The 24,171-nt window shown below is 56.7% G+C and overlaps 1 protein-coding gene across 1 annotated transcript; it reads right to left on the reverse strand.

Annotated features, from left to right (window-relative positions):
- Positions 1–633: 633 nt before the first annotated feature.
- ASIC4 (acid sensing ion channel subunit family member 4) lies at positions 634–24,171 on the reverse strand. Its single transcript, XM_033230101.1, is given in 11 exon segments — positions 634–931; positions 1,166–1,270; positions 1,578–1,657; positions 1,739–1,830; positions 3,555–3,708; positions 5,928–5,984; positions 6,396–6,558; positions 6,745–6,872; positions 6,971–7,115; positions 23,208–23,948; positions 23,950–24,171. Coding segments are annotated over 11 exon segments (2,001 nt in total). The 3' UTR covers positions 634–817.

The following is a 24,171-nucleotide window of genomic DNA, read 5'->3' on the forward strand; positions in this document are numbered from 1 at the left end:
TGCCTTTCCTTTCACCGGGGACCAAGTCATGCGTGTGCCCAGCCTCACCCCAGCCCCCAGTGCGTGCCTGGTCACACATACACACAGAGAATTCTTGATGCCTCTTTATTCCCAATCTCATCAGCACTTTACAAAATCCGACTGCAGGGAGAGAGGCCTGAGAAGGCTCCCTTCCCAGCCTCCAACCTCAGCCCAAGTCTGGAAGGTCTCCTGCCCCCTCCCTATAGAAGGGACTCTAGGGGTGGGGCTGGTGCAGGGGGAACTGGGAGCTGGGCCAGGCCTGCTGGGCCATCCTCTCCCCCTGCCAAGAGGGGAGCTGGGCCTGGAGAGGGGCAGGAAGTAGGACCAGCCCAGCACTCCTGAGTCCTGGGGCTCTCCCTTTCCTGCTGACATTAGGACTGGGACCCTGGCTGTCCCTAAATCACCCACCCCTGTAGCCCTACCCACCTTCTACATCTGTATCCCCCCCACCCGGCTTTCCCTAAATATATACAAATGTACAGAGGGCTCCCCCTCCCCGGCTGGGATGAGCTCTAGCCTCCCCTCCCTCTCTCCTTCCTTCCCTTCCTCTCCATGAGGGCCCATGGCCTGGTTTCCAGCCCTCCCGGGGCACCAGCCTGGGGGTAAGGGGTGTGGACAAGAAGGACCTTTGTGCAAAGCAGCTGACATCAGGGCAGGGGAGGACAAGAGCAGGAACTGAGTCCTGGCCCTCCCAATGAGCACCGCCCCCAGGCCTTTCCCAGGAGCAGGAGGAGAATGTGCTGGGGATCTCAGGAGGGGTCTCAGACTCCTGGATCCTTTCAGTCACAGCACCATCCTAGCAAGCGAAATCTTCAAAGAGACCTCCTGGGGGACCGTGGGGGTGGTGATGGTTGGGGAGCAGGCTGCTGGCCCCCCCACCCTCGGCATGGCCCCGGCTCGGGCAGGGACTCTGCAGGAGAAAGAAAAGAGGGAGTGGGATAGGGAGAACTCGTGGGGGCAGGGACTCTGCCGAGAAAGAGTGGGACAGGGAGAGGTCAAGTGCTGTCCCCAGGGCTCACACCGCCAGCCTTTCCTTGTCACCTTGGGCAGAGGCTCCAGGGCCCACTCCACAGGCTGGTTCAGAAACCATGGGGTATCAGTCCTGGGGAGGTGTGGCTGCATGCTCTGTAGAGCTGGTCCTCACCTGTTCCTTCAGCTCCTGAAGCCCCAAAGTGGAGATGCCCCCAGTGGAGGTCCGCAGGGGGGTCTTGGGACGCCTCCATACCCGCTTCAGTCGATCCCAGGACACCTTGGGGTTCAGGGTGGGGGACAGCAGTGGGCTCAGGAAATTGGTTGAGGAGAAACGTGAGCCTTACCATGCCCAGCTGCCCACAGGACTCACTGCCACAGCAAACTCCCAGTAGGACACCCTGTCCTCCTCACCCATCCCCTTCTCCTGACTCTGAGCCCTCAGGCCTGCCAGCCAGTCAGGGGACCCTGGCAGAGAATCCTGAACCTGACTTCCCAGCCAGGCCAGCTCCACCAGGCACCCCGCACTGCCCCCTTCTGCTTTGCCCATGGCCCCCATTCCCACCCTGCCTTCCTGGGGCCCTTGCCTCATAGATGTAGTCAAGGATCTCCAGCAACGTGAGGATGCTGGCCCCAATGAACAAGCCCATCTGTCCCCCGAGGTCTCCTGGGAAGCAGGAGAGCAGTGTCAGAGGGAGCGGCCGGGTTGATCCACCCACACACAAGCTGAGGGGGACACCAGTCTCACCCAGCAGGGCTGACAGGCCATAGGCTGCTCGCTGCTCCATGGCTTCAGAGGTCAGGGCCTCAAAGAAGACGTCTAGGACCAGGAAGTTCTCCCTGTGGAGACAGGAAGCAGGGTATCCGTGTGGGCCTCGCTTCCTGAGAAGGCTGGCAGGGGCATCCCGGATCCAGGAGATCCTGATCAGAGACCTCTGCGTGGGGAAGTCAGTGACCACCCCCCGGCCTCCCCAAGGCTGTGAGGGGAGGCAGTCCCGGATGTGTGTCAGCTGCATCTTTTGAGGGGTAGCAAAGGGCCTGGGAGAGCAAAACACAACTCCTGGACCTGAAGGAAACCCTGCTCCCTCCTCTAAAACAGCCAGTGGTGTTGCCTTTGCCTCCTCCTTATGCCTCTGCGGACCCTTCAGTGACCCCTGTTGCCTCTCAGTCCACTCCACAATGCCCCTTCTCAGTGTCCTGGGCAGCTGGTGGCCTGTCCCTGGCACCTTCTTCCGCAGCCGCTGTCTTTTCGCCTTCCTCCACACAGCTGCCTATGGCTGAGGCTCCACACCACACCACTGCCCCATGCCACACCACCCCTCTGCCCCATGTCCTCTCACTGGACACCTCTCCATCACCTCCTCTCACAGACCCAAACCCAGGGCCCTAAGAGGCGAGCTCACGCCTCCCCAGCTTCCCTCCCTGACTGAGGCCTGAGAGTCAGTCCTACGTTATCAAACGTGGGCTCATTGACAAATTGTGGCATGGATTTTTTGTCGTAATCATCTGTCCCCACAGAACTCAGCACTGGGCTTGGCACCCAGACCATGCTCGGAAACTGCAGACTGGCTGGAGGGGACCAGACCAAAGGCTCAGGGCGGTCCCTCCTGCCTCCCCCTGCAGGGTACTGTGTTTCTCTCCAGTCTCATCCTGTCCCTCTCCCTTAGAGAAGGGGAGGAAGACGCATAAGCAAAGCACTCAGAAACGTGGCATATATGTGATGACGGAGATCTATACGGGTGCTGGGAGCTCAGATGAAAGGTGTTTGGACCTGGAGGTGGAAACACTGAACATGACTTGAGCAATGAGTGGTGCTGCTTAGAAGAAAAGGGCTGTGACCAGGCACGGTGGCTCACACCTATGATCTCAGCACTTGGGGAGCCCAAGGATGGTGGATCACTTGACGTCAGGAGTTCAAGACCAGCCTGGCCAACATGGTGAAACCTCATCTCTACTAAAAAGACAAAAAAATAGCTAGGTGTGGTAGTGGATGCCTATAATCCAGGCTACTTGCGAGGCTGAGGGAGGAGAATCGCTTGAACCTGGGAGGTGGAGGATGCAGTGAGCCAAGATTGTGCCACTGCACTCCAGCCTGGGCGACAGAGCAAGACTGTCTCAAAAAAGGAGAAGGAGAAGGAGAAGGAGAAGGAGTAGTAAAGGGCTATGAAAGGCATTCCTGGCAGAAGACTCATCATAGAGATGCAGCCCACTCCCCACCTCCATCATGCCCAGCGCCTATTGAGGGCAGCCTCCACCACACACACACACACAGATGCACATTCTCTCACACACACATACCCATTCACAGATACACACAAAGTGTGCATGTACACACACATACCACACATTCACATACACATACTCTCACATACACACCCACAGGAAACACACACACGCCCCACACAGATACACACAAACATGCATGCACACACGTACACACCCACATATACCCCCCCCACACACATACACACCCACACCCACATACACACAAACACATACACACATGCTCACACACACGTACACACACACACAGTCACACAGCCATCCCCCACAGACACACATACCGTATGTAGGTCTCATTGCGGTTGTACTTCCTCGCCAGGTACCGGGCTGAGCCCCTGTTGGGGATCCTGACCATGGAGATCTCTTTCCCATAGCGCGTCAGGTTGCAGGGGGTGGGGCAGAAGCACGGGCCCTCGGGGCCCCCACCCAGGGAATCTGCAACACAGAGGCAGCAGCTACAGTGGGAGTTGGAGAAGGGTGGTCCAGTGGCCCACCAGCTGCAAAGAGGAGGCCAGGGTGCTGTCCTGAGGCAGACACACCCACACCAAGGGCCTTTACTGGCCAGCCCCGGTGCTTCCTAGAGGGGACTGGCTGCAGGTCCCTGCCTGAACCAGCTTCAGACTGCTCCAGAGAGCAGGTGTAAGCAGAATCCCCCAGCACCCTCCCAACCCCCGGGACTGGGGGGGTCCTCATGGCCCAGAGGGAGAACAGAGCCCATCCACCAGAGCTAATCAACTATGTGAGGCCTCAGACACACAAGGAGGTGTGGAGAGGATGCTGGAATGCATGGATGGGTGGGTGGATGGATGGATGGATGGATGGCAGATGGCCAGATCAATGGATGGGCAAACAGAAGAACAAATGGCCCAACAAGCTTCCCAGGCTCAATGCACTGGGCTTTCTCTGCCTGCCCCTTCAGTTCCACTCTCCACTCTTCCACCTTGCTCTGCACTCTACGAGGCTGATCTCTGCCAAATGCATCACCTCAACTCCCTTGTCCTCTGGCTTTGGGTTGAGTTTGGCCAACAGGAGGCCCTGGCAGAAACAGAAGGTGAGAGGGAAGAGATGCCAGGGTATTTCTCCCACCGCCTGGCTTCCTCACTGCCAGGCCATAGGTGGCAGAGGCTGTGCTGCTCCTCCAGCCATGCTGCTGTCAGTCAGCCCTCTCGGACAGCCACAGGTCTCTCCTCCTGCAGGCCTGGTGGGGATGAAAGCTCCCCATATTGCCAGCTCTGTGGTCTCCCGCTGTACCTTGCAGGTTCTTTACTCCTGATCACACATCTGTTCCTTCACTAAACACCTCCAATCACCCCTGTGACAGATGCAGGTGGTGTGGGGGACAGAGAAAGGCTGGATGCGTGTCTGGCTGCCCAGTGTCTCAAACCCAGCCCCAAGGCCCCAGGTGTCTGGATTACTGCAGCCAGCTTGGCCAGTCCCTGACTTTGAGTCTCCTCCCCTCCTACCCATTGTCCACATCTCACTGGACTCACCTGGCATTCCTGCCTTGCCAGAGGCCTTTGTGGGCTTCCTAGAGCCTCCTTCCTCCTTTTTTTTTTTTTTTTTTGAGACAGGGTAATTCCATAGCTCAGATTAGAGTGCAATGGTGTGATCCCAGCTCACTGCAGCCTGGACCTCCCAGGCTCGAGCCTATCCTCTTGCCTCAGCCTCCCAAATAGGTGGGACTATAGGTGTGCACCACCACACCCAGTTCACTTTTTTATTTTTTGCAGAGACAGGGTCTCACCATGTTACCCAGGCTGGTCTCGAACTACTGGGCTCAAGTGATCCACACAGCCTGGCCTCCCAAAGTGCTGGGTCTACAGGTGTGAGCCACTGTGCCTGGCCTCCCTCCTCCACTCTTTCCACTCCCTCCCCTGTTCTCTGCCCTGCAGCCCCACAGATCTTTCAGTGCCCTGGACACAGCATGCCCTTTCACACAGGTCTTTAGTATATGTCCCCCTTTGCACCTGGCTCTTATACAGCCATCAAGCCTCAGCTAATGTGTCCCTTCCTCTAGGAATCCTCCCTACCTTCCCAGGCTAGGGCTGCACACCCCTCCTTGGGCCCTTGCCACACACCCGAGGCTCCCCTCTCCAGGAGTTGACGGGCTGTGTGGGAATGGCTGCCCACAGCCCTGCCAGGCTGTAAGCTCTCCAAGGGAAGGGCTGTTGCCCCCACTCTCACCTCCAGTACCCAGCACAGGCTGTAAAGGTCTGGAAAATGCACGAATCGATGAATGGATGGATAGATGGATGAACTGCAGATCAGGCAAGATCTGTGGACAGATGGGGTTTGCCTTACCCACACCGATAGCCAGCAATGCATTTTTCCTGAGACCAAGAGAGAAGTCATTTCACTTTCTCAAAGTGGGTGAGCTCATTGGTTGAACCAAGATGAGAAGCCCAGCCCTTCACTCCCAGTCCTGGCTTCTCTGCAACCCCCCCACCCTGCTGCCTCCACTTACCCGAGTGTCTGTACCTGCAGAGGTCTGCAGACCTCTCCCCGACCCCACTGAGGTATGGGCTAAGGCTCAACCCCCAGGAAGAACCCTCCAGGAAGAGATTGGGAGGGGAGGAGCCAAGACAGTGAGGAGAAGAGTGGACAGAGACATGAAGAGGCTGATGGAGAGGTAGGGAAGGGTAGGCAGCACGGACCCAGTGTGTGGTCGGCACACTCGATGTAGATATTTGGTGGGCAGATGGTCTCATTGCCTGAAAGGAGAGAAGATTATTCCTAGAATCTACGATCACTTCCCCTGTCCCCCACACGCCCAAATGTAAGCACATACATGCATGCACACACATATGCACACATTTGCATAAATGTGCTTGAACACCACACACACAACCCCCACAAATATGCAACCATGGATATAAATGAGCATACATGTACACAAATACATATTAACATGCACACAGGCATCTGCATGCCAGCATTCCCACAGGCATACGTGAAACCATGTTTAAAAGTCCCAAACACGCACATGCACACTCACACGGGTACAGACACACACACATGTTGTATACATGCACCTGCCTGTGCACATGAGCAGTGCCTTGCCCCAGGAGGCTCTGGAGCCCAGCAGGGTGGCATGGAGGGCTGGCTAGGGGTGGGATGCCCACCTGGCATGTGCACCATCCGGCAGTGGCAGCGCTGAAGCACAGCCTCCTTTTCACAGCGCAGCCGGCAGGCAGACACACTGTAGGCCGAGTAGCCCTGAAGCTCAGGCTCCCTGAGCTCGCTCTCCGTGCGGCAGTTGCCCCAGGGCTGGGGCAGGTAGGTCAGCTGCAGAGGTGCGGTATGATGAGGTCATGCTCAGGAATCCCACCCGGTTCTCCAGTGCCCACAGCCCCAGCAAAGTCAATACAGCTGGCAGGCTGTGAGCTTCTAAAGGGCAGGTTTGCTCTGCATCCCCTCTGAGCCCAAAGGTGAGCCCTGTGCCCACTCTAGGGCCTGGCAGGAGGTGCTCACCCGCTGTTCCTGGCAGGACACAAAGGTCTGGAAGCCTGGGGACACCCCGAACCCCAGCTGGTGGATGTAGGGCGGCTCCTCCTGGCTGTGGATCTGCACCCGAATACCTGCCTCAAACGACGTCTCATCTGCACAGCAGAGATGGGGACCTTTGGAAACCCATCCCAGGCAGAGGGCCCAGGCCCCAGTCCCCAAGATGGCCCTTGTCCCTTTCTGGCCTGCGTACTTGTCTCCCTCCAGATGGGCAGGTACTCCTCCTGCTGGATGTCCAGCATGATCTCCAGGCCACTGCCCATGCCCCCTGCCCGGCTGGGCAGCGAGCTCCGCGGGTCCGCGTTGAAGGTGTAACACTTCCCATAGCGAGTATAGACCTGGGAGGTGGGGTGAGAGAGCAGGAGGGGAGATGAAAGGAGTGACCAAGGCAACTCCAAAGTTCCCTGCTCCCCGCCCAGGGCCACCAGATCTGCTTGGACACTCCAGTGCCATATCCCAGCAAGCAATGTACAGCCCAGTCTCTCCAATGAGCGCCAACTTTTCCACCAATGGCCTCCCTTAGATGATTAAAAGGCATCTCCAACTTAACATATCAGCATATCAACACCTTCCCAAATGCTGCCTGCCCCACACCATCCTCCTCCTCCCTTGTAAACCACCCCACTATATCCATCCAGTTTCTCAAGTCGGAATTTCTAAAATCTCCCCTTCCATCATCCCTGCTCTTTTTCTTTCTTTCTTTTTTTTTTTTTTTAGCTATGGTCTTGCTCTGTTGCCCAGGCTGGTATACAGTGGCACGATCTCGGCTCACAACAGCCTTAACCTTCCAGGCTCAAGCCATCCTCCTGCTTCAGCCTGACAAGCAGCTGGGATTGCAAGCATATGCCACCAAGCCTAGCTAAGTTTTTTTGTTTTGTTTTGTTTTGTTTGTAGAGACAGGGTCTTGCCATGTTGCCCAGGCTGGTCTTGAACTCTTGGGCCCAAGCAATCCTTCTGCTTTTGGCTTCCCAAAGTGCTGGAATTACAAGCATAAGCCATCGCATCCAGCCTCCAGGCCACTTCTGAAATATATTTAGAATCCATCCACTTTCCTTCCTTTTCCAGCAACCCCCATTTTGCCATCTCCTTCTAACTGGTCTCCCACCTTGGTCCACCCTTGCCCCTCCCTACCGGAAGCTATGGTGCCCAGTGCCCAGTGCTCAGATCCAATGAAACCACTCACTGACTTACCCAACAATAGCTTCCCATTTCCCACATAACGAAGTCACGCTCCTTCCCTAACCCAAAAGTGCCCATGTGATGTGGCCCTTGTCTGCCTTTCCACCACCTCCCACATATCTGACAAGTTCAGACACCTGGACTCCTTTCCTCCTCAGGCTTTTGTTGTTGCTATCCCCTCTCCTGGAATGCCACTGCACACACACTTTTGGTATGGCTAGCTGCCTATTGCTGAAGCCTCAGCATGTCACACTCATACATCACACAGACACGTTCAGTGTCACCGTCCTTGCTTCCACATGTCTGTTGGTTTGCCCAAAGTACTTATCAAGACCTGAGATGATCTTGTTCATCTACTTGTCTCCTGTCCATTGTCCATCTCCCTCAATGAACGTGTATGCTGCACAGAAGCAGTGAGACTGTCTGGTGCCCCAGCCTCCAGCCCAGAGCGGGGCACAAGGGACACTTAATAAGCTGTCTCTGCAGCAGAGAAGCCAGGCTCCCTTTTCCTCTGCGGAGAGTTCTCCTTCATGGACAGCAGATGGCGCTGGCGCCCCGGAGATGGAAGCCCAGGCTCCTGCTGGGGATTTAGCTGCCGCCAGGAGCTGCGCAGCGGCAGGGGTGGAGAAGAGCCTGAGGGAGAGGCGGGTTCTAGTTCCCCCCTGCCAGGCTTCCCCAACAGAGCCGAGCCCCTGGGTCAAACCCATCACAGGCAGCACCTTCCCAGGGGGCAAGGGGTCGGCGCATTCAATCACTTTCTCCCGCTCCCCCTCCCCTCTCCTTGGGAACATTTCCCACTGGTAAAAGCTGGGAGAAAGAACAGGAAGCAGTGTGGAAGGAAAAAGAGATCCTGAATGCCTGGTTTCACAGGGGGAGTGCAGAAGGGAGAGGGGCCGGGTGGAGAGCAGCGAACCAACTGAGAGTCCTCCCGAGACCTCCTAGGGGTCCCCATCCCTGAGAACTAGACCACCCTGCTGCGGTGGTCTGGGAGCTGCAGCCCTGATCCTTCCCTCTCCCACAGTTCTTCTACCACTCAACCACCCTGCCTCCCGTTCCCGAAACAAAAACGTGTGCACCACAAACAAAGCACCCTGAGTTTACAGAACATGGTGCCGTCTACCGCTGCCCACATCCCCTCAGTACCAGCTAGGTGTAGTTATCCCGACTACTGCAGGTGAGGACATCACAGCTCAGAGAAGTGACATCCAAAGTCACACAGCTGGGAAGAAGGAGAGGTGCCCCTCATCCAGGGGCCAGGGGCAAGGCTCCAGCTGCTCCCGCAAACCATTGCTTGTACCCCCACCCCAAGCCTACCCTACCTCAGGACCCAGCTCCTGCCCCAGCCCCATCCAGGTAGATGAAACAGGAATGGGCCCCAGGCCCGTCCCCTTCTCTTCTCCCATTCCCCTTTCACTTCTGCACCGTTCCTCTTGACCTTCCTCACCCTTTCTTCTCCATATCGGCTTCCCTTCAATTCCTCACCTGTCCCCCGAGTCTTCTCCTTTCCTACCACCCCCCACACACCTTTACCAGCTTCCAGGTTCAAGTTCTTGACCCCACTGGTATCACCCCTGCCCTCCTCCCTGTTATGTGTCCATCTATGGGGCAGGAGTGGGTGTCACAGACAGCTCAGGAGCGCTCAGTATGCCCCATGCACTGTGCTAAATGCTTCACATGGTCTATCTGGATGAATCCTCACAACTACCCTGTGAGGTGGGTATTATTATCTCCCCATTCAACAGAGAAAGAAATGGAGGCTCAGAGAATTCAGCTGGTTTCCCCAGATGTTCAAGGTCAGGGCTTCTCAAACGCTCTTGTGCACATGAATCAGGGGGATCTTTTTAAAGTGCAGATTCTGATAGAACAGATGTGGGGAGGGGGTTGGACAAGGCTGAAAGTCCATGGACCACACTGTGAATAGAAAGGCACTAGATGAAGGGGGAGAACCCAGCAAGACGGCCCGACCCTAGACCTGTGCTCTTATCACAAGTCACTGGAGGTGGAGGAACCCTGAAGTGGGCTGGGTGCAAGATTCCTCTGTCCCATCCAGGTGCAGTGGCTCACACCTGTAATCCCAGCACTTTGGGAGACCGAGGAGGGCAGATCACTTGAGGTCAGGGGTTCAAGACCAGCCTGACCAACATGGTGAAACCACATCTCTCCTAAAAACACAAAAATTAGCTGGGCATCGTGGTGGGCACCTGTAATCCCAGCTACTCGGGAGGCTGAGGTAGGAGAATCGCTTGAACCCAGGAGGCGGAGGTTGCAGTGAGCTGAGATCATACTGTACTCTAGCCTGGGCAACAGAGAGAGACTCCATCTCAAAAAAAAAAAAAAAAGTCCAGGCCCTGGGGCTCATGCCTGTAATCCCAACACTTTGGGAGGCCGAGGCGGGTGGATCACAAGGTCAGGAGTTTGAGACTAGCCTGGCCATATAGTGAAACTCCCATCTCTACTAAAAATACAAAAATTAGCTGGGTGTGGTGGCAGGCGAGTGTAGTCCCAGCTACTCAGGAGGCTGAGGTAGGAGAATCGCAAATGGCTGAGATTGCACCACTGCACTCCAGCCTGGGCGACAAAGTGAGACTCTGTCTCAAAAAAAAAAAAAGAAAAAAAGAAAAAAGAAAAAAAATTCCTGGTTCCTGGTGGTGTGGAAAAGGCAGATGGGAGGCATATATTAGTATTTGTAGAAATCTGAAAGTACTCAACCTCTTCCTAATTCAAACCAAGAAGATGCTGGAATCAGCTCTTGCTGACACAGCCAGTTTTGCGTATACGCTTCAGTTGAAAGGCTAAAGAAGGCATGGTCGACGTGGGGTACCCATGTTATGAGCTCCTCACTCGTGTCCCTCAGCATTCAGCACCACCTCAGCGGAGCACTGACTGTCAGGCACCATTATGGTCTCTCTGAAGCTCAGCCTTATCCATGGGACCATGAACTCCATGTGACCAGGAGTCCTGTTTCCCTCTTGGCATCCCCAGATCCCAGAGAGATTTGCAGAAGGAGGTGTGAGATGGGAGGAAGGAAAGCAAACACTATCAAACATCCCCACTTTGTACCAAGTCCTGTGATAGGTGCTTTTGATTTATTTTCTCCTTTGAGTCTCCAAGAAACCCATATGAGCTAAGTATTGTTATCCCCATTTAATGACTAGGTACCGGAAGCTCAGAGAAGGAAAGTGACTTGGCTAAGGGCACACAGCAAGTAAATGACAGCCAAGATTCATACAGAACTGAACCCCGTGTCAAAGCACAGTAGGTGCTTATAGAACACCTGGTGGGTGTTCAGTGAATGAATGACTCTTGGAGGCTCCTGACTCTCGGAGGGGCTGGGGCAGCGTCCCTACCTGGTACCTACAACAGACACACACAGACATATGCTACATGGCACCGAGCCCACCCCACACAGGGCAGAATGAATGCCCAGCTGGCGAGGGTGGTGTTTCCTTGGCACACAAACCCTCAAGGTGGCTGTGCAGAGTCAGGGTGACAAAGGGAGATGGGTGGAAGTTGTCTGGGTCTCAGGAATACTCTGCAGGGAACAGACCAGCCAGACTGGCAGGAGGAGGACACTTGCACAGCCTGGGTCAGTCATGACTGCTGGTCAGAGCACAGTGTTGCCCAGGAGACAGTCCCTGGGCCAGGCAGGCAGGGGCGGGTGGAGCCATCAGCTTCTAAGTGGCAGACCTCTGGTGGCAGCACAGCCCACAGCTTCTTCCATGGAGACGGCACGGCAGCTCTGCCACAAGGTCCCACAGGTTGTCCACTGCTCCCTCCACATGGACTGGCCCAGGAAGGGGGGGCACGGTATGCAAAGGGGTTGAGAGTCCAGGGTCCACTCACAGAAAGGGGAAGGTTGTGGGCCAGGAGTGTCCTGATGGCAGAGGGGCTATCTCCAGATCACCAGCTCTCAGTCTCTGGGCCCTGTCCCCATCTCAGACCCCCACCTCCTCCTTTGGTCTGGCCCTCCTTGTCTCTCTGCCTTAGCTCCAGGCACACGCTGCTAGCCCTAGCAGGTGCATGTGGCCTCCCAAAGCCCCTCGGCCTTGGCTGACAGCTCCTAGACAGGACTATGTCTGTGCTGCACACAGACCCTCGGGTCCCCTCCCCCACCTTCCTTCTGGCCAGCCCCTGCCTGTCCTTCTCTGATCACCTCCCCTTTAGTGTTGGCCTGAACCACGACCTGGGTCTGTCTGCCTCGCTAGCCTCTGTTTCCTGATCTCAGTCTGTCTCTCAAGGCCTTCCCTACCCGCCTGGCCTGTCTGTCCCTGCCCCTGATTTGTTATCCACTCGGACTCTGTTTCTCTGCTCCTGCCCTCTGTTGACCTGTCCCCTCCCCTTGGCCTCTTTCTCTCCCATTGACCTGGATGCCCCTGGCCTTTTTGTCCCTTGCCTACTGCATTCTGTATCCTATTTGCTTCTTCTCTATCCATCCCTTCGTCTGGCTGTACAGTCTCAGCCTCTTGTCTTCCTACTAGATTTTCCCTGGGCCTGAGGCTCCCTACCCTGACCCAACACATCAGGAACCCCTCTCCAGGTGCCCTCCGCCTCCTTCTCCCTGGCCCCTCTCTCTCAGGATCTACCTGAGACAGTGATGAGGGGTTGGGAGAGAGCTGTCCAGAGCTTGCTCCTCCTGAGAGCGGTGGCTTCTCTCAGCCCTTGGAGCTCCATCCATTCACAGCTTCCATTTCTCCAGAAAACTCTCCCTGGCTGGCTTGCTCGCTCGCATCCTCCCTCCCCTGCAGAGCCCACAGGGTTAACAGGCAATTAGCGGGGCCAGGGCTCAGAGCTGTGGTGGGGAGAGGGCCCTGGGCCTCCAGGAGATAAGAAGCAGCCAGGAGCTGCCGAGGCCAGGCTAATCCCAGAGCTAATCTTCGGCCTGGACTTTATCTCCACTGCCTTCTGGGCATCCTGCCTCTGGTCCCGGCACCTACCCCCCGACATTCTTCCATGGTGTCCCTTCCCCCAAATTCTATCAGCTCTCCCCTTGATGGGGTCCAACTCATGCCTCTCACTTAGGCACTCCTAGAATGAACTCTTCTGCCCCTAGGTCCAGAGTGGGCTAGTGGAAGGGGGTGCATCTTCATCTGCTCTGGAACAGCTCCCACGGCCTGGCTTTATTCAGGGGTGGCACAGTACCCAGGTTCAAAGCCTCTTCCTTCCCTATCCTTTCCAGGGGCAGAGGAAGGAAGATGGCACCAACCAAAATGCCTAGGGTGGCTGCACTGCTCAGAACTTCGAGATCACTCAGTGCTTCGAGGTCACTCAGTCCAATCACTCATTGTACACAGGCAGAAACAAGCCTAGAGATGGCAAGGTTCAGATCCAAGGGCATGCACGCAGAAAACAGGGGCAGATTCAGAAGTGGACCCCAGGTTCACAGGCCAACATCACCTCCCTGGGAGTCAGCAGGCCCTGGTTTCAGCCCCAGTTCCACCACTGACAGCCTGTGTGACTTAGGTTAGTAAAGTGATTTATCAACTTCTCTGGGCCCCAGTTTCTTCATGTGTCAAGCAGAGACAGAAATCCCTGCTTATTTCACAGATTAGTTGTACATCTCAAAAAAGTGGAAGTATGTGAAAGGCATTTGCAAAGTGCAGTCATATACATATACCAGTAATAAGGGTTTTGTAGAGATCAGCATGAACCAAGCTAGGGCAGAGACTGATCACTATGTGGTGCTGGAAATGGATACACAGAAGGCTCATAACATGGGGAAAGGGGCATATATTTTGTAGCCTGACAGAACAGGGTTCAAATCCAGCCTCTCCCACCAACTTCGGACGAACAACCTCGATGTGTGATTGAACCTCTCTGAGCCTCGGTTTGCTCATCTGTAGAAGGGGAATGGTAATTCCTCCTCCTAAAGTTAGATGAGTGGATTAGAGATCAATTCAGTGATTCCTGGCAGATGCTCAAGGGAGAGGTGAGGTCCTTTGGGGAATGGAGCTTCCTGCCAGGATGGTGCAGTCATTTTCATCTTGGATCCCCACTGGGCGCAACCTCACAGGGCATCAAGCACCTTGCAGGCTCTCTCTGCAATTTGGGACTGGCTTAGAGGATGGAGCTCTGTCACAGCGAAATCCCCAGGCTCTGAGATATGCCTCTCCTACCAGATGGAAAGCCCAACCTAGTTTACATCCAGGCCTTACCCTTAGTTAAGTCTGTGGGATTCAGATTCAATTGCTTAACCTCTCTGATCCTCCATTTTTCATCTGTAAAATGGGAATAACCACAGGCGCCCTTCAGTGGTGTTATGAGGAAAGACAGAATGCACGTAAATCATAGCAACCACTAACATTTACTTAGTACTTACCTCTGTACCAGGCACAGGTCTAAGTACTTTATATAGATTAACCCCTTAATCCTCACAAAACTCCTACACTGGCGGTAGTCCTATGGTTTTCATTTTACAGACAGGGTAACAGAGGTACAGAGAGGATAAGGAAACTGACAGGGCAGGCAGTCTGGGCCTGGAGTCCACCCATAGCCACCGTGTGACATACACCTGGCACACAGTACCTACAAATAGTAGGCGCTCAAGAACTAGTGAGTGTTCAAACAACACTTACTTTATCCAACACTATTCATTGAGCCTGTGCTCAACAGTGTCAGGCACTGTGCTTTGCGCCGGACATACAACAGGGAACAAAACAGACAGCCTCTACCCTCAAGGAGTTTGCTGTCTGGCTGCAGAGACATTCATTCATTCAGAGTACTTATGGGCCAGGCGTGGTGGCTCACACGTGTAATCCCAGCACTTTAGGAGGCGAAGGTAGGAGGATCGATTGAGCCCAAGCATTTGAGACCAACCTAGGCAGCATAGCAAGACCTCATCTCTACAAATAATAATAAATTAGCCAGGCATGGTGGCTCACACATGTAGTCCCAGCTACTCAGGAGGCTGAGGTGGGAGGATCTCTTGAGCCCGGGAGGTTGAGGCTGCAGGGACCCCCGTGATGGCACCACTGCACTCCAGCCTGGGCAACAGAGTGTGACCCAATCGCGGAAAAAAAAAAAGTGCTTATGGGGCACTTACAACATAAAACACTGTAAACTGCACCAGGCATGTTCACAAATCCACCAGTCACACAAATGGATAAATTATTACTAGTTGTGATCCTTGTTGTGATCCTTGTTGTGATGGAGTGACCTAGCCAAGGCCACCAAGGTGGAACAGGAGCTCAATTTGGCTGGCAGGGTCAGGAAAAAACTTCTCTGAACAAGCCACCTGGCTGACGCAGGAGGGGCATCAGACCACGCCACACTCAAGAAAGAGGAATACACAGCCGCCCTCGGCAGGCTTTGTTCTACATGTGCATACAGGGGCCCCCCACCTCCCCGCCTCCACTGCCACCCATGAGCTTCTCAGGGCTGCTTCCTCCCTACGGTGGATCTAGGAGGCAACGGCCGCGGTGTTTGTTCGAATGTAAATGTGTGAGCTGTGGTGGAAGGGACAGAGGAGCCCTAGGAGCCAGGGAGGGCTGGGGCCGTGGAAGAAGGCTGTGGTCCCCGGCGGGCGCCGTGCTTCCACGGGAGAGGAGAATGGCAGGATGAAGGCCTCCGAGACCCAGGTTAACAGTCAAAACCGTTCCCCCGGCAGCGACCGCTTAGGCCTTACACCCTAGAAAGTCCATTTTTAATTGGTGAATTGGTAACTAAGTCCTTCCCTGACATTCCCGCCCCTCGATGCAAAGTTCCTCGTCAAGAGTTTTGCTTACACATTGGAGCACACACCCACAACCAGGCGGGAGTTCAGGAGACAACACAGAAGGAGGCGACGGGGACGGTGGGTGGGTGGGTGTGCGCCCGCCAGGAGCCCTGGCCCCTCGCCCTCTCCCGCACACAGTCTGGCCGCCCAGGCCTGGCCCACCCGCACCCAAAGGGTCGCACCCACCGGCTCGCGCGCCTCGCCGCCCCCGCCCCCCCAACTCCCTCCCGCGGGGCAGGCATCCATCACGGCGCCCGAGCGCCCTCCCTCCCATCTCCTCTGGGCTCCTCCGCTCTCCTCCCTGGGTCTGCCTCATTTGCATTCCCCCGGCTCCCGGCTCCTCAGCAAAGTGACCTCCGCACACAGCAGCGCCAGAGGCTTCCACGGCGGAGGGAGACACGGCCGCCCGCCCTCGCCGCGGCCGGAGAGGGGGCGACAGGGGCCGGGGTCCCAAGGAGATGGATGCGGAGCTGGGCCTGACTGGCTGGCCTGAAGCGGCCGAAAGGCCCGGGGCCGAGGGGCACTGAGGGACTCGGGTGCTCGGGTGGGATTTGAACCTGCGACCTCAGATCCCCAGCCAGGCGGGAGTGAGACATGGAGATCAGCACGAGGCCCGGGAGGTTGCGGCCAGAAACGGAACCCCTGCTGGGAACCCGGGGCTCCCCAACGTCCCGTTTCCTTTCCCTGTGAGCCCCCACTGGGGAGAGGCCGGCCCCACCGGGCCGTCGCCCAGGGGTTCCCAGCTCTCCCGGGGGCCTGCCCAGCCCCCACCTCGCCCCCTGGGCCCGCCGAGCCGCCTCCCCTCCCCCCGTTTGGTATTTACACCTTCCACACATTTGTAAGCTATTATCCTGTCCACGCTTAGTCACCGCTGAGCCAAGCGCCACGGATTTAGCTCCTTTAATCTTTCCTCCTAAATCAATCCTCCATTTCCCCTTAATCATCCCGTGGCTCCTCTCTGAACTCTCGCTGCCGCCTGGGCTGCTGCAGCCCGTGCCTATCTCTCTGGAACTGCTCCCCCTCCAACCCAACACCCACGGGTGTCCCAAGGGCATGGTGAGCATCTGAGGGGTGGGTTGGATTTCCAGCGCTGCCAGCCCCAGGCTAGGAGCCAGGGGAAAAAGTGCAGACCCCTGCCCATCTCTTCCTGGAAAACACACCACTGAACCTTCCCACCTCCAGGCTCAGGGTCTCTGCCCCTCTGTCCTCCTCCTGCCTTCCCACCCTCACTCATCCTTCTGAAGACCCTAAGTCTCCACCATGATTTGCAAAAAATCAAAAAACAAACAAACGTGGCAGATCTTCTCTCCTTGGCCCTCCTGCCCCCAGTGCTGGCCGTTCCCACCTCCTCTTCCCAGGTGCTCAAAGGAGGTGGGCTGCAGGGCCAGCCTGGAAGGGCAGGGAACACTTATAACTCAGCAGCCTGAGGCTGGCCTCTGTTCCCTCCTCCAGAGTGGCGGTCCACGTCTCCTGGACCACCTCAGGCTCCAACACCTTCACTTCCTCCCACCTCCCCATGGGACCCACTGACTCAGGGACTCAGTAGCTTGGGTCTTGACATTCCAGTGCTCCCTGTAGTGCTCCCTGGGTGTCCCTGCCTCTCCATTCCTGATCCTTCCTGCCCCCTGCCTGGACCTAGCAGAGGCAGCCCTGCCACCAGCCACAAGAGGGAGCAGATTCCTCCCAAGAAGCAGAAGGGCAGGGGTGGGGGTCCAGGAAGGAGTGGGGGCAGGGGAGACAGAGAGAGGATCAGAGGGGGACAGGACGTGGGGCCATTTCTTCAAACGCTAATCAGCATCTTCCGGCAGTGTCTGAGAAGCTGAGCTGATAATGAGCCCAGCTCGGGGCTGATTCCTGATTAATGAAGAGGCTACGGGGCTGCTGAGTGGGGCTGGGTGGGGCATGTCCCTCACGGTCCTCCCACTGCCCTTGAAGACCAGCCCTCTGAGACAGTAACAGTCCCTGCCCTTCCCTGCCGGACCACACCACTTACATCCCTTCCAACCACTCCACTGCCCAAACAGACAGGCTGACCGCACCTCTCCAGGAGGGTCTGAGCCGCAGCTGGTGTGGGGTGGAAGGTGGGGAGGGTGGGTGCACCTTGTTCTGCAATCTGAGGGGTTGGCAGCCCTCAGTATTTTTTAAATCAGTTACTGTTCTGTTAAAATAATCACGATTTGAAGCTGCTTTTGACACACTGGAAGACCCAGCCATCCTGGGCTCCTCACACAGGGCAACAGTTAGCTGGGGCTGAGGAGCAGCTGCATCCTTCAAGACTAAATGGTCTTCAGTTCTCCTCAGACCCCACCCTTCCCTACTGTATCCCCCCACCCCAACCTGACCTGCCTGGCTCCTGAGGGCAGCATCCACCCTGAACCAGATGTTGAAATAAATGTGCTTAAGGCTCATGCTTCAGGAGAAGCTGGGACCACGGGGAATAGAGGGCTGGACAGGCAGGGGGAGTCAGAGGGACATTTGTGCAGCAGATTAGAGGCTTGGACCCACCTCAGTGGACACCCCCTCCCTTCCACAGCCAGCGGGGCAAGGGGCAGCCCTTGGAACCTCCAACCCAGTGGCAAAGGTGTGGAGTTGGGATGGAGTGTGGAGTAGCTCCTCCCAGGGCCAAGAGCAGGGGGTGGAAGGCAGAGACTGTCAGTATTGGCCTGACCACACACTGGGAAGAGAAGGGGCTAAGGAGGTCACTGAGACAGAAGGAGTGGATGCTGAGGAGCCCGAAACTGGGTCCTGTGACAGCCAGAGAGAGAGAGAGAGGGCTTTCATGCTGTTCTGTGCCTCAGAGCTGTCCTGGCTGGTGGTTGGGTGGGGCAGGGAGAAGAGAGGAGGGCAGGGAGGGGGACTGCCCAGCTGGAAGAGGCCTTGTCTAATTGTGCCTGATTAGTAGAGAGGAAGAGAACAGGGCGAGTGATTAATAGTCACGGCAGTCACCAGCGTGTGGGGAAGGAGGGTCGGGAGGGGGAGGGAGACCGGAGAGCCCAGAGGGGATGGAGATAGTGAGGCACCCACAGGGCCCCGGGCTCCTGGCCCTCCAGGGGCTGCCTGGACCCTTGAGGACCCTGAGGAGAGGGGCTGGCTCCTACCCATGCCTCCACAGGGCTTCTCCACCTCCCCCAGCCTCAAATTTCCAGACAGTAACATGGAAAAGACCAAGGTCACGTCCTGCACCTGGGAAGAAAGGCACCTTTGCTCACATGGTGTTTCCAGACACCCCACTGCCCCCAGCTCCCAGACACAGACCCTATCCTCAGCTCCATCTGAGATTGCAGCCCACAGAGTAGATGGCATGACTTCTAATCACAGCCGGCAGCTACCCGCCTATACTCTGTAGTCCCATTGTAATCCCAGCCCTGCCCTACCCAGACAGTCTCATTCCTAGGGCCATTCAGAGCTGTGCTGTCCAACGCGGCAGCCTCTAGCCACGTGTGGCTCTTTGAATTAAAAATTAATTTTCTCTGTTGCACTAATCACATTTCAAGTGCTCAACAGCCACATGTGGCTAGTGACTACCATGTTGTACAAGCACAGGTGCACAGCGTGTCCATCACCACAGAATGTTCTATTGGCCAGCACTGATCTAGACAGTGTGTGCACACTTCTGCACCTATGCACACGTGCTTGCATATTTTGGAGGGCTGAATAGAATGAGAATGCTAGAACAGGGCAGAGGAGGGTGTGGGCCACAGGGTCAAAAGCCGGGGGACGACTAGGTAATGGAGAGTAATGAAGATGCCAGTACACAGGTCGGAAACCAGTAGGTGGTGCTGAGAACAGTCAGGTTAAAGATAGCCAGGAGTTGGGGTGGCGGCATTTATAACAGCTGACGCTTACACAGTGTATATGATGTGTGTGCCAGGTAGTGTGCTAAGCTCTTTAGGAGCATCTCTTTAATCCTCACAGCAACCCCCAGTTTTTAGGTTCTAATATCCTATTTAAAGAATACACAAACTGATGCTCACAAAAGCTTTTTGGCTTCCCCACGGCCACACAGCTAAATGGGTAGAGCCGAGGTTCGAATCCTGGTGGTCCCCAGGTGAGAGGAGATGCTGAATTGTAGAGCCACCCTTGCATTTTACAGCTCAAGAAATGAAGCCTAGGGAGAAAGAGTGATTTCTGCCTTTTAGTAAGAGGGCAGGCTGAGAGCAGGCCGCAGTGGGGAAGGTAGAACTGGGGCTTGGAGGAAGGGGGTGTGGGTAGCAGATGGCAGCAGGAATCAGGGAGGAAGGGAGAGCTGTCTACAAGGCTGGGGGTGGGGGACATACAGGTGGTAGAATGGGTAGGAGTGAGATGGTATGAGACTGAGTGAGGAGGGGAGGGAGAAGAAGAGAGGAGCAGAGGTAACTAGCTGGAGCTAGCCACGGTGCAGAGCACTGCCTCCCAGGGCCCTCTCCTCTCTCCTCTCCAAACTGTGCCCAGCCTGCCTCATCCCCTAGGTCTTCCCAGCTCTCCTCCACCCAGAATGGCCTCTCCCTCTCTGAACTCAGCCTCTTACTATCCATGCACCTCGTCTGGCAATTGATCCTGGCACCTTATGACACCACTTGCATGGCTGATTAACTCTTGCATGGTTGCTTAAGCTTCTGAGTATCCCTGTCCCCACTCTACCATGAGACTATAGGCTGCTTGAGGACAGGGACTGGGGACAGGGCTTCCCATCTTTGCTGTCCTCCACAGCTCTGAGCAGGGAGTCCAACACATAGTAGGCACGCAGAACTCCATGTTGATTGACTGACTGATTGGGAATGCATGAAGGGATATTAGGGAGCGTGGGGGGAGAGCGATTGCAGTGGTAACAGAAGCAAGAGCAGCAGCAGAGGGGACTGGGGGAGGGCACATTACCCGGAGTAAAAATAGGCTGGAAAATGTGACATTTATTAACTTGGATTCCGGAGGAAAGGTCACAGCAGAGTGGGGAGTGGGAAGGAGGAAACAGGGAAAGCAACAGAAAACACATAACAGCCCCTTGATGAAGCCTGTCCCTGTCTCTGACCATCTCACCACCCATACCCTGGTAGGCTCCCCACCAACCAGCTCACATAGCCATCTTCCCACCATAGACCCCAAATCCCCATCACTGACTCCAGGGCCTCACCACAGAGCTGATTATGGACCTCATGTCCTTTTTGGAGACCCCATATCTTCATCTCCTTCCCCCTTCTCCAGCCTTTCCCCTGTAATACACCCCATCTTCCCCACTGCCATGGATTACGGGCCCCCAGCCCAACCTGTAATTCCAGACCCTGGTGAATCTGCAGCAGACTCAGCCCTTGAATGCCAGACCCAAGAGAGAGTTACGCTCAGCAGACGGGGGATGCAGTGTGTGCAGAAGGGTAGGAGGCTGGGCTGGAGACAGGGGAAATGGAAATCCCAAAGGGGAATTCCTGTCCCCCAGTGCTTGCTATGCCCTCTACCTCTCACTGTCCTGCCCCAGGGCCAGAACCTCAGCCCACAGACTTCTACCATCCTCCTCTCTCCAGCCCCAGGGCACCAGAGGGCCTGTGGGAAATCCACCCACACTCCTCCGGGCCATCCCCAGGATTCCGGGGACTCACCAGCCTTGATCAGGGGATCCCTGTTCCTGTATCCTCCAGGCACCGCCTCCTAGCCTGGAGACCAAGCAGAACCCTCTGCCTTCCTCCCCTTACTTCCTCACCCCCTCCAGCTCTTCCTCTCCTTTCCTCCCACTGAGGTCTCATCACCCTTCCCCTTTCCTGCCCACCCCCACCTCCCGCTCAGGGACACAAAGATCCCATTGATTTCTGCCCCAACAGCACCTGCTGAGCCTGGGCTCTGCCCAGCCCCCAGTACGGAGTGGTGAGGATTGAGGACAGCAGAGTCCTGTGGATCCCAAAGGCCACACTCACCCTCCATACCCCATATCCTCCTCCTCGGGGACTCTACCAACCCTGGCTTTGGGGAGCAGTGATTTTCCCTAGGAGAGGGGGTGTACAGCCGGACAACAGGCCAATACCCCTGACTCTTCTCCCTGCACAATGCTCCCCCTCCTGTCCCTCTGTTTCTACCTAACTCCCCTGCCCGATGGCAGGAGGCCCCAGACACTGCAGACATGGTGGGGGCCAGGAACCTTGTTGGCTGGAGCATGTTTCCTGGCGATCCTGAGGCAGCGGGTGAGTGAGAACCTGGTGGGGGTCCCTATCACTGGGGCTGGCTGCTGGAGGCTGGGCCGGAGTGGGCACCATGTTGACGCCAAATATTTGCATATGCACTGGGCAGCGGTAAAAAGGATGAAACATACACGCACACAGACACACAACGCTGGGAGCAAACTGTGGACTGGGGACAAGCATCTCGAGCACCATGAATACTAGATACCCTGTGACTATGGGTGAATGGAGCCCTGACAGACAGGCGGCGTACAAGACACTCCCACCCCCCTCACATACCTGACTGTGGGAGGCTTGCATGGGAGAGCAGCCCAAGCTCACACCCCTCTCCTGGAGAGGGTGCGTGTGTTTGTACTCACACATAGGAGAGAGATGGCGCCAGCAGTCTCCAAATGGGGAGCAGCAGTTGGGATAGATGGTGGGGGGGGTGTCATGAGAAGGGATGGCATCCACAGTGGGACCCTGTGCTTGGCAGCTAAGCGAGAGCTGGGAGCTAGAAATGGAGATGAGTAGCTCTCTGGGTGTGGGTGTGCAGGTGTGCATGTGAGTGTAGTGACAGGGACAGTGAGTGTGTGTGAGCGAGGGAGTGTGCAGGAAACTGTGTCCCCCAGCAGTGTGTGTGTGTGTGTGTGTGCGTGCATGTGTGCATGCACCCATGCTGGGGCAGCAGTGAGGGTGAGTTATGCACATAAGAGTGAACCAGTGATTCCCAGTGTAACAGCCAGATCTGGGCATGGGAGCCGCTATAACAGGAGACAGAGGGGGACTGGCCCCCGGGAGGGCTGGAGGGCAGAATGAAAGAGGGATGTGTGAGGGAGTCTGTGAGGAGGGCATGTGAGAGACACAGAGATCCAGAAGAGACACTGGCACCTAGTGTCCTGAAGACGGGCTCTCTGCAGCCTGCCCACCAGGCCAGCTCCCCAGGAGGCCGCCTGGGGTCCTTCCCTAGATGGAGCCCCCCAAACCTCCCCTCCCCATCTCCTTCATTTGGTGGGAAGAATCCAGTAGTCTCGGAAGAAAAAGGGAGCAAGAGAAAAGTAGGAGTCAGTTGGTCTGGCCTTGGGATGGTATGTCCCTTCCCTGCAAGCCAGCCAGCTCCAGGACACCTGGGCCCACCCCAGGAACCCCCACCCCAACTCCCAGACCTGGGCACTGCAGCAGCAGCAAGACCAAGAAGAGTAGCAGCAGGCGCCCCAGGGTAAGCCCATATGAGCGGCCACTGCTCCATGGCTGGGAAACCAGAGGGAGATGCCAGGCTTGGAGAGACACGAGGCCAGCCTCTGGTGGCGGAAGGAAGGGAAGCCCTGTTGAGGATGCCCCTGCACACCACTGCCACCACTCCTTCCCGCTCCCCAGCCTCCAGCCACCCCAGGCCAGGCAGCCCAGCTGGCAGAACTCACCACAGAGAAGTTGCTGGCGGAGCAGTGATGCCCACTGAAGTTGCAGCTCTTGAGCATGTCGGCGAGCTGGTGGCCAGTGCGGTTGAGGATGTCTACCATGTCAGGCTCCGGGTAGCGCAGGCCAGCGGCACGGTGCCCATCCCGGTCTTTGGGGGGCAGCCCTGTCAGATTGGCCAGGTGGAAGATGTCGGCATCGCTGAGTGCCGAATGCCGGAAGCGGTTGATATTGCAGAGGGTGACAGCCGGGAAGCCCGCCACTGGGGCTGGGGCAGCGGGGTCCATTGCCACCAGGTGAGGCCGGGTCAGGTAGCCCCGGGCCAGGCCAGCCGCCTGGTACAGGAAGGCAGCTAGCGAGGTGAGTAGGGCCAGTGCCCACAGGGTTCTGCGTAGTCCGTGGGGGCCTGGACCACAGGCCCGGCCCAGTCCATGCAGGGTGCTGGTGCTGGCAAAGGTGGCCAGGTCCCGGGGGGCTGCTGCCCCCCGAGCAGCCCCGAGGAGGCTCTGCTCATCCCCTGCCTCCTTCTCCTTGGGTTTCGCATCCTCCTCAGCAAATTTGATTTTGCACACAATCTCGATCGGCATCTGTCCCCGGCTGCTGGGACTGGCCAGAGCCTCCCTGCCCTGTCCCTCCCTAGCCAGCAGCCCTGGTGCCCTCCCGAGTGGCGGTAGTGGCAGCGGCTGCTCTTCTAAACTCAGGGCAAGCGGGAGGAGGGCAGGGACAGGGTGGGGGCCCGAGATGGGGGGAGTCACTCCCACTCCCAGCAGCTCCGCAGCCCTGGTGCTGCCTCTGCCGCTGCTGCCTCTGCTGCCGCTTGTCTCTCTCCTCGATCGTCTCCTTGTGGCTTCCCTTATCAGCACCAGCACAGCTGTCAGCCCCTGCGTGTGTCCCTGCGAGCGAGCGAGTGAGCCAGGGAGCGAGCGCTGCTCCGCCACGCCGCGCAGCCCCAGCCGCTCCACTCAGCAT

The sequence above is a fragment of the Trachypithecus francoisi genome, unplaced genomic scaffold (genome assembly GCF_009764315.1).
Source record: "Trachypithecus francoisi isolate TF-2019V2 unplaced genomic scaffold, Tfra_2.0 Lachesis_group13, whole genome shotgun sequence".
Taxonomy (NCBI): Eukaryota; Metazoa; Chordata; class Mammalia; order Primates; family Cercopithecidae; genus Trachypithecus; species Trachypithecus francoisi.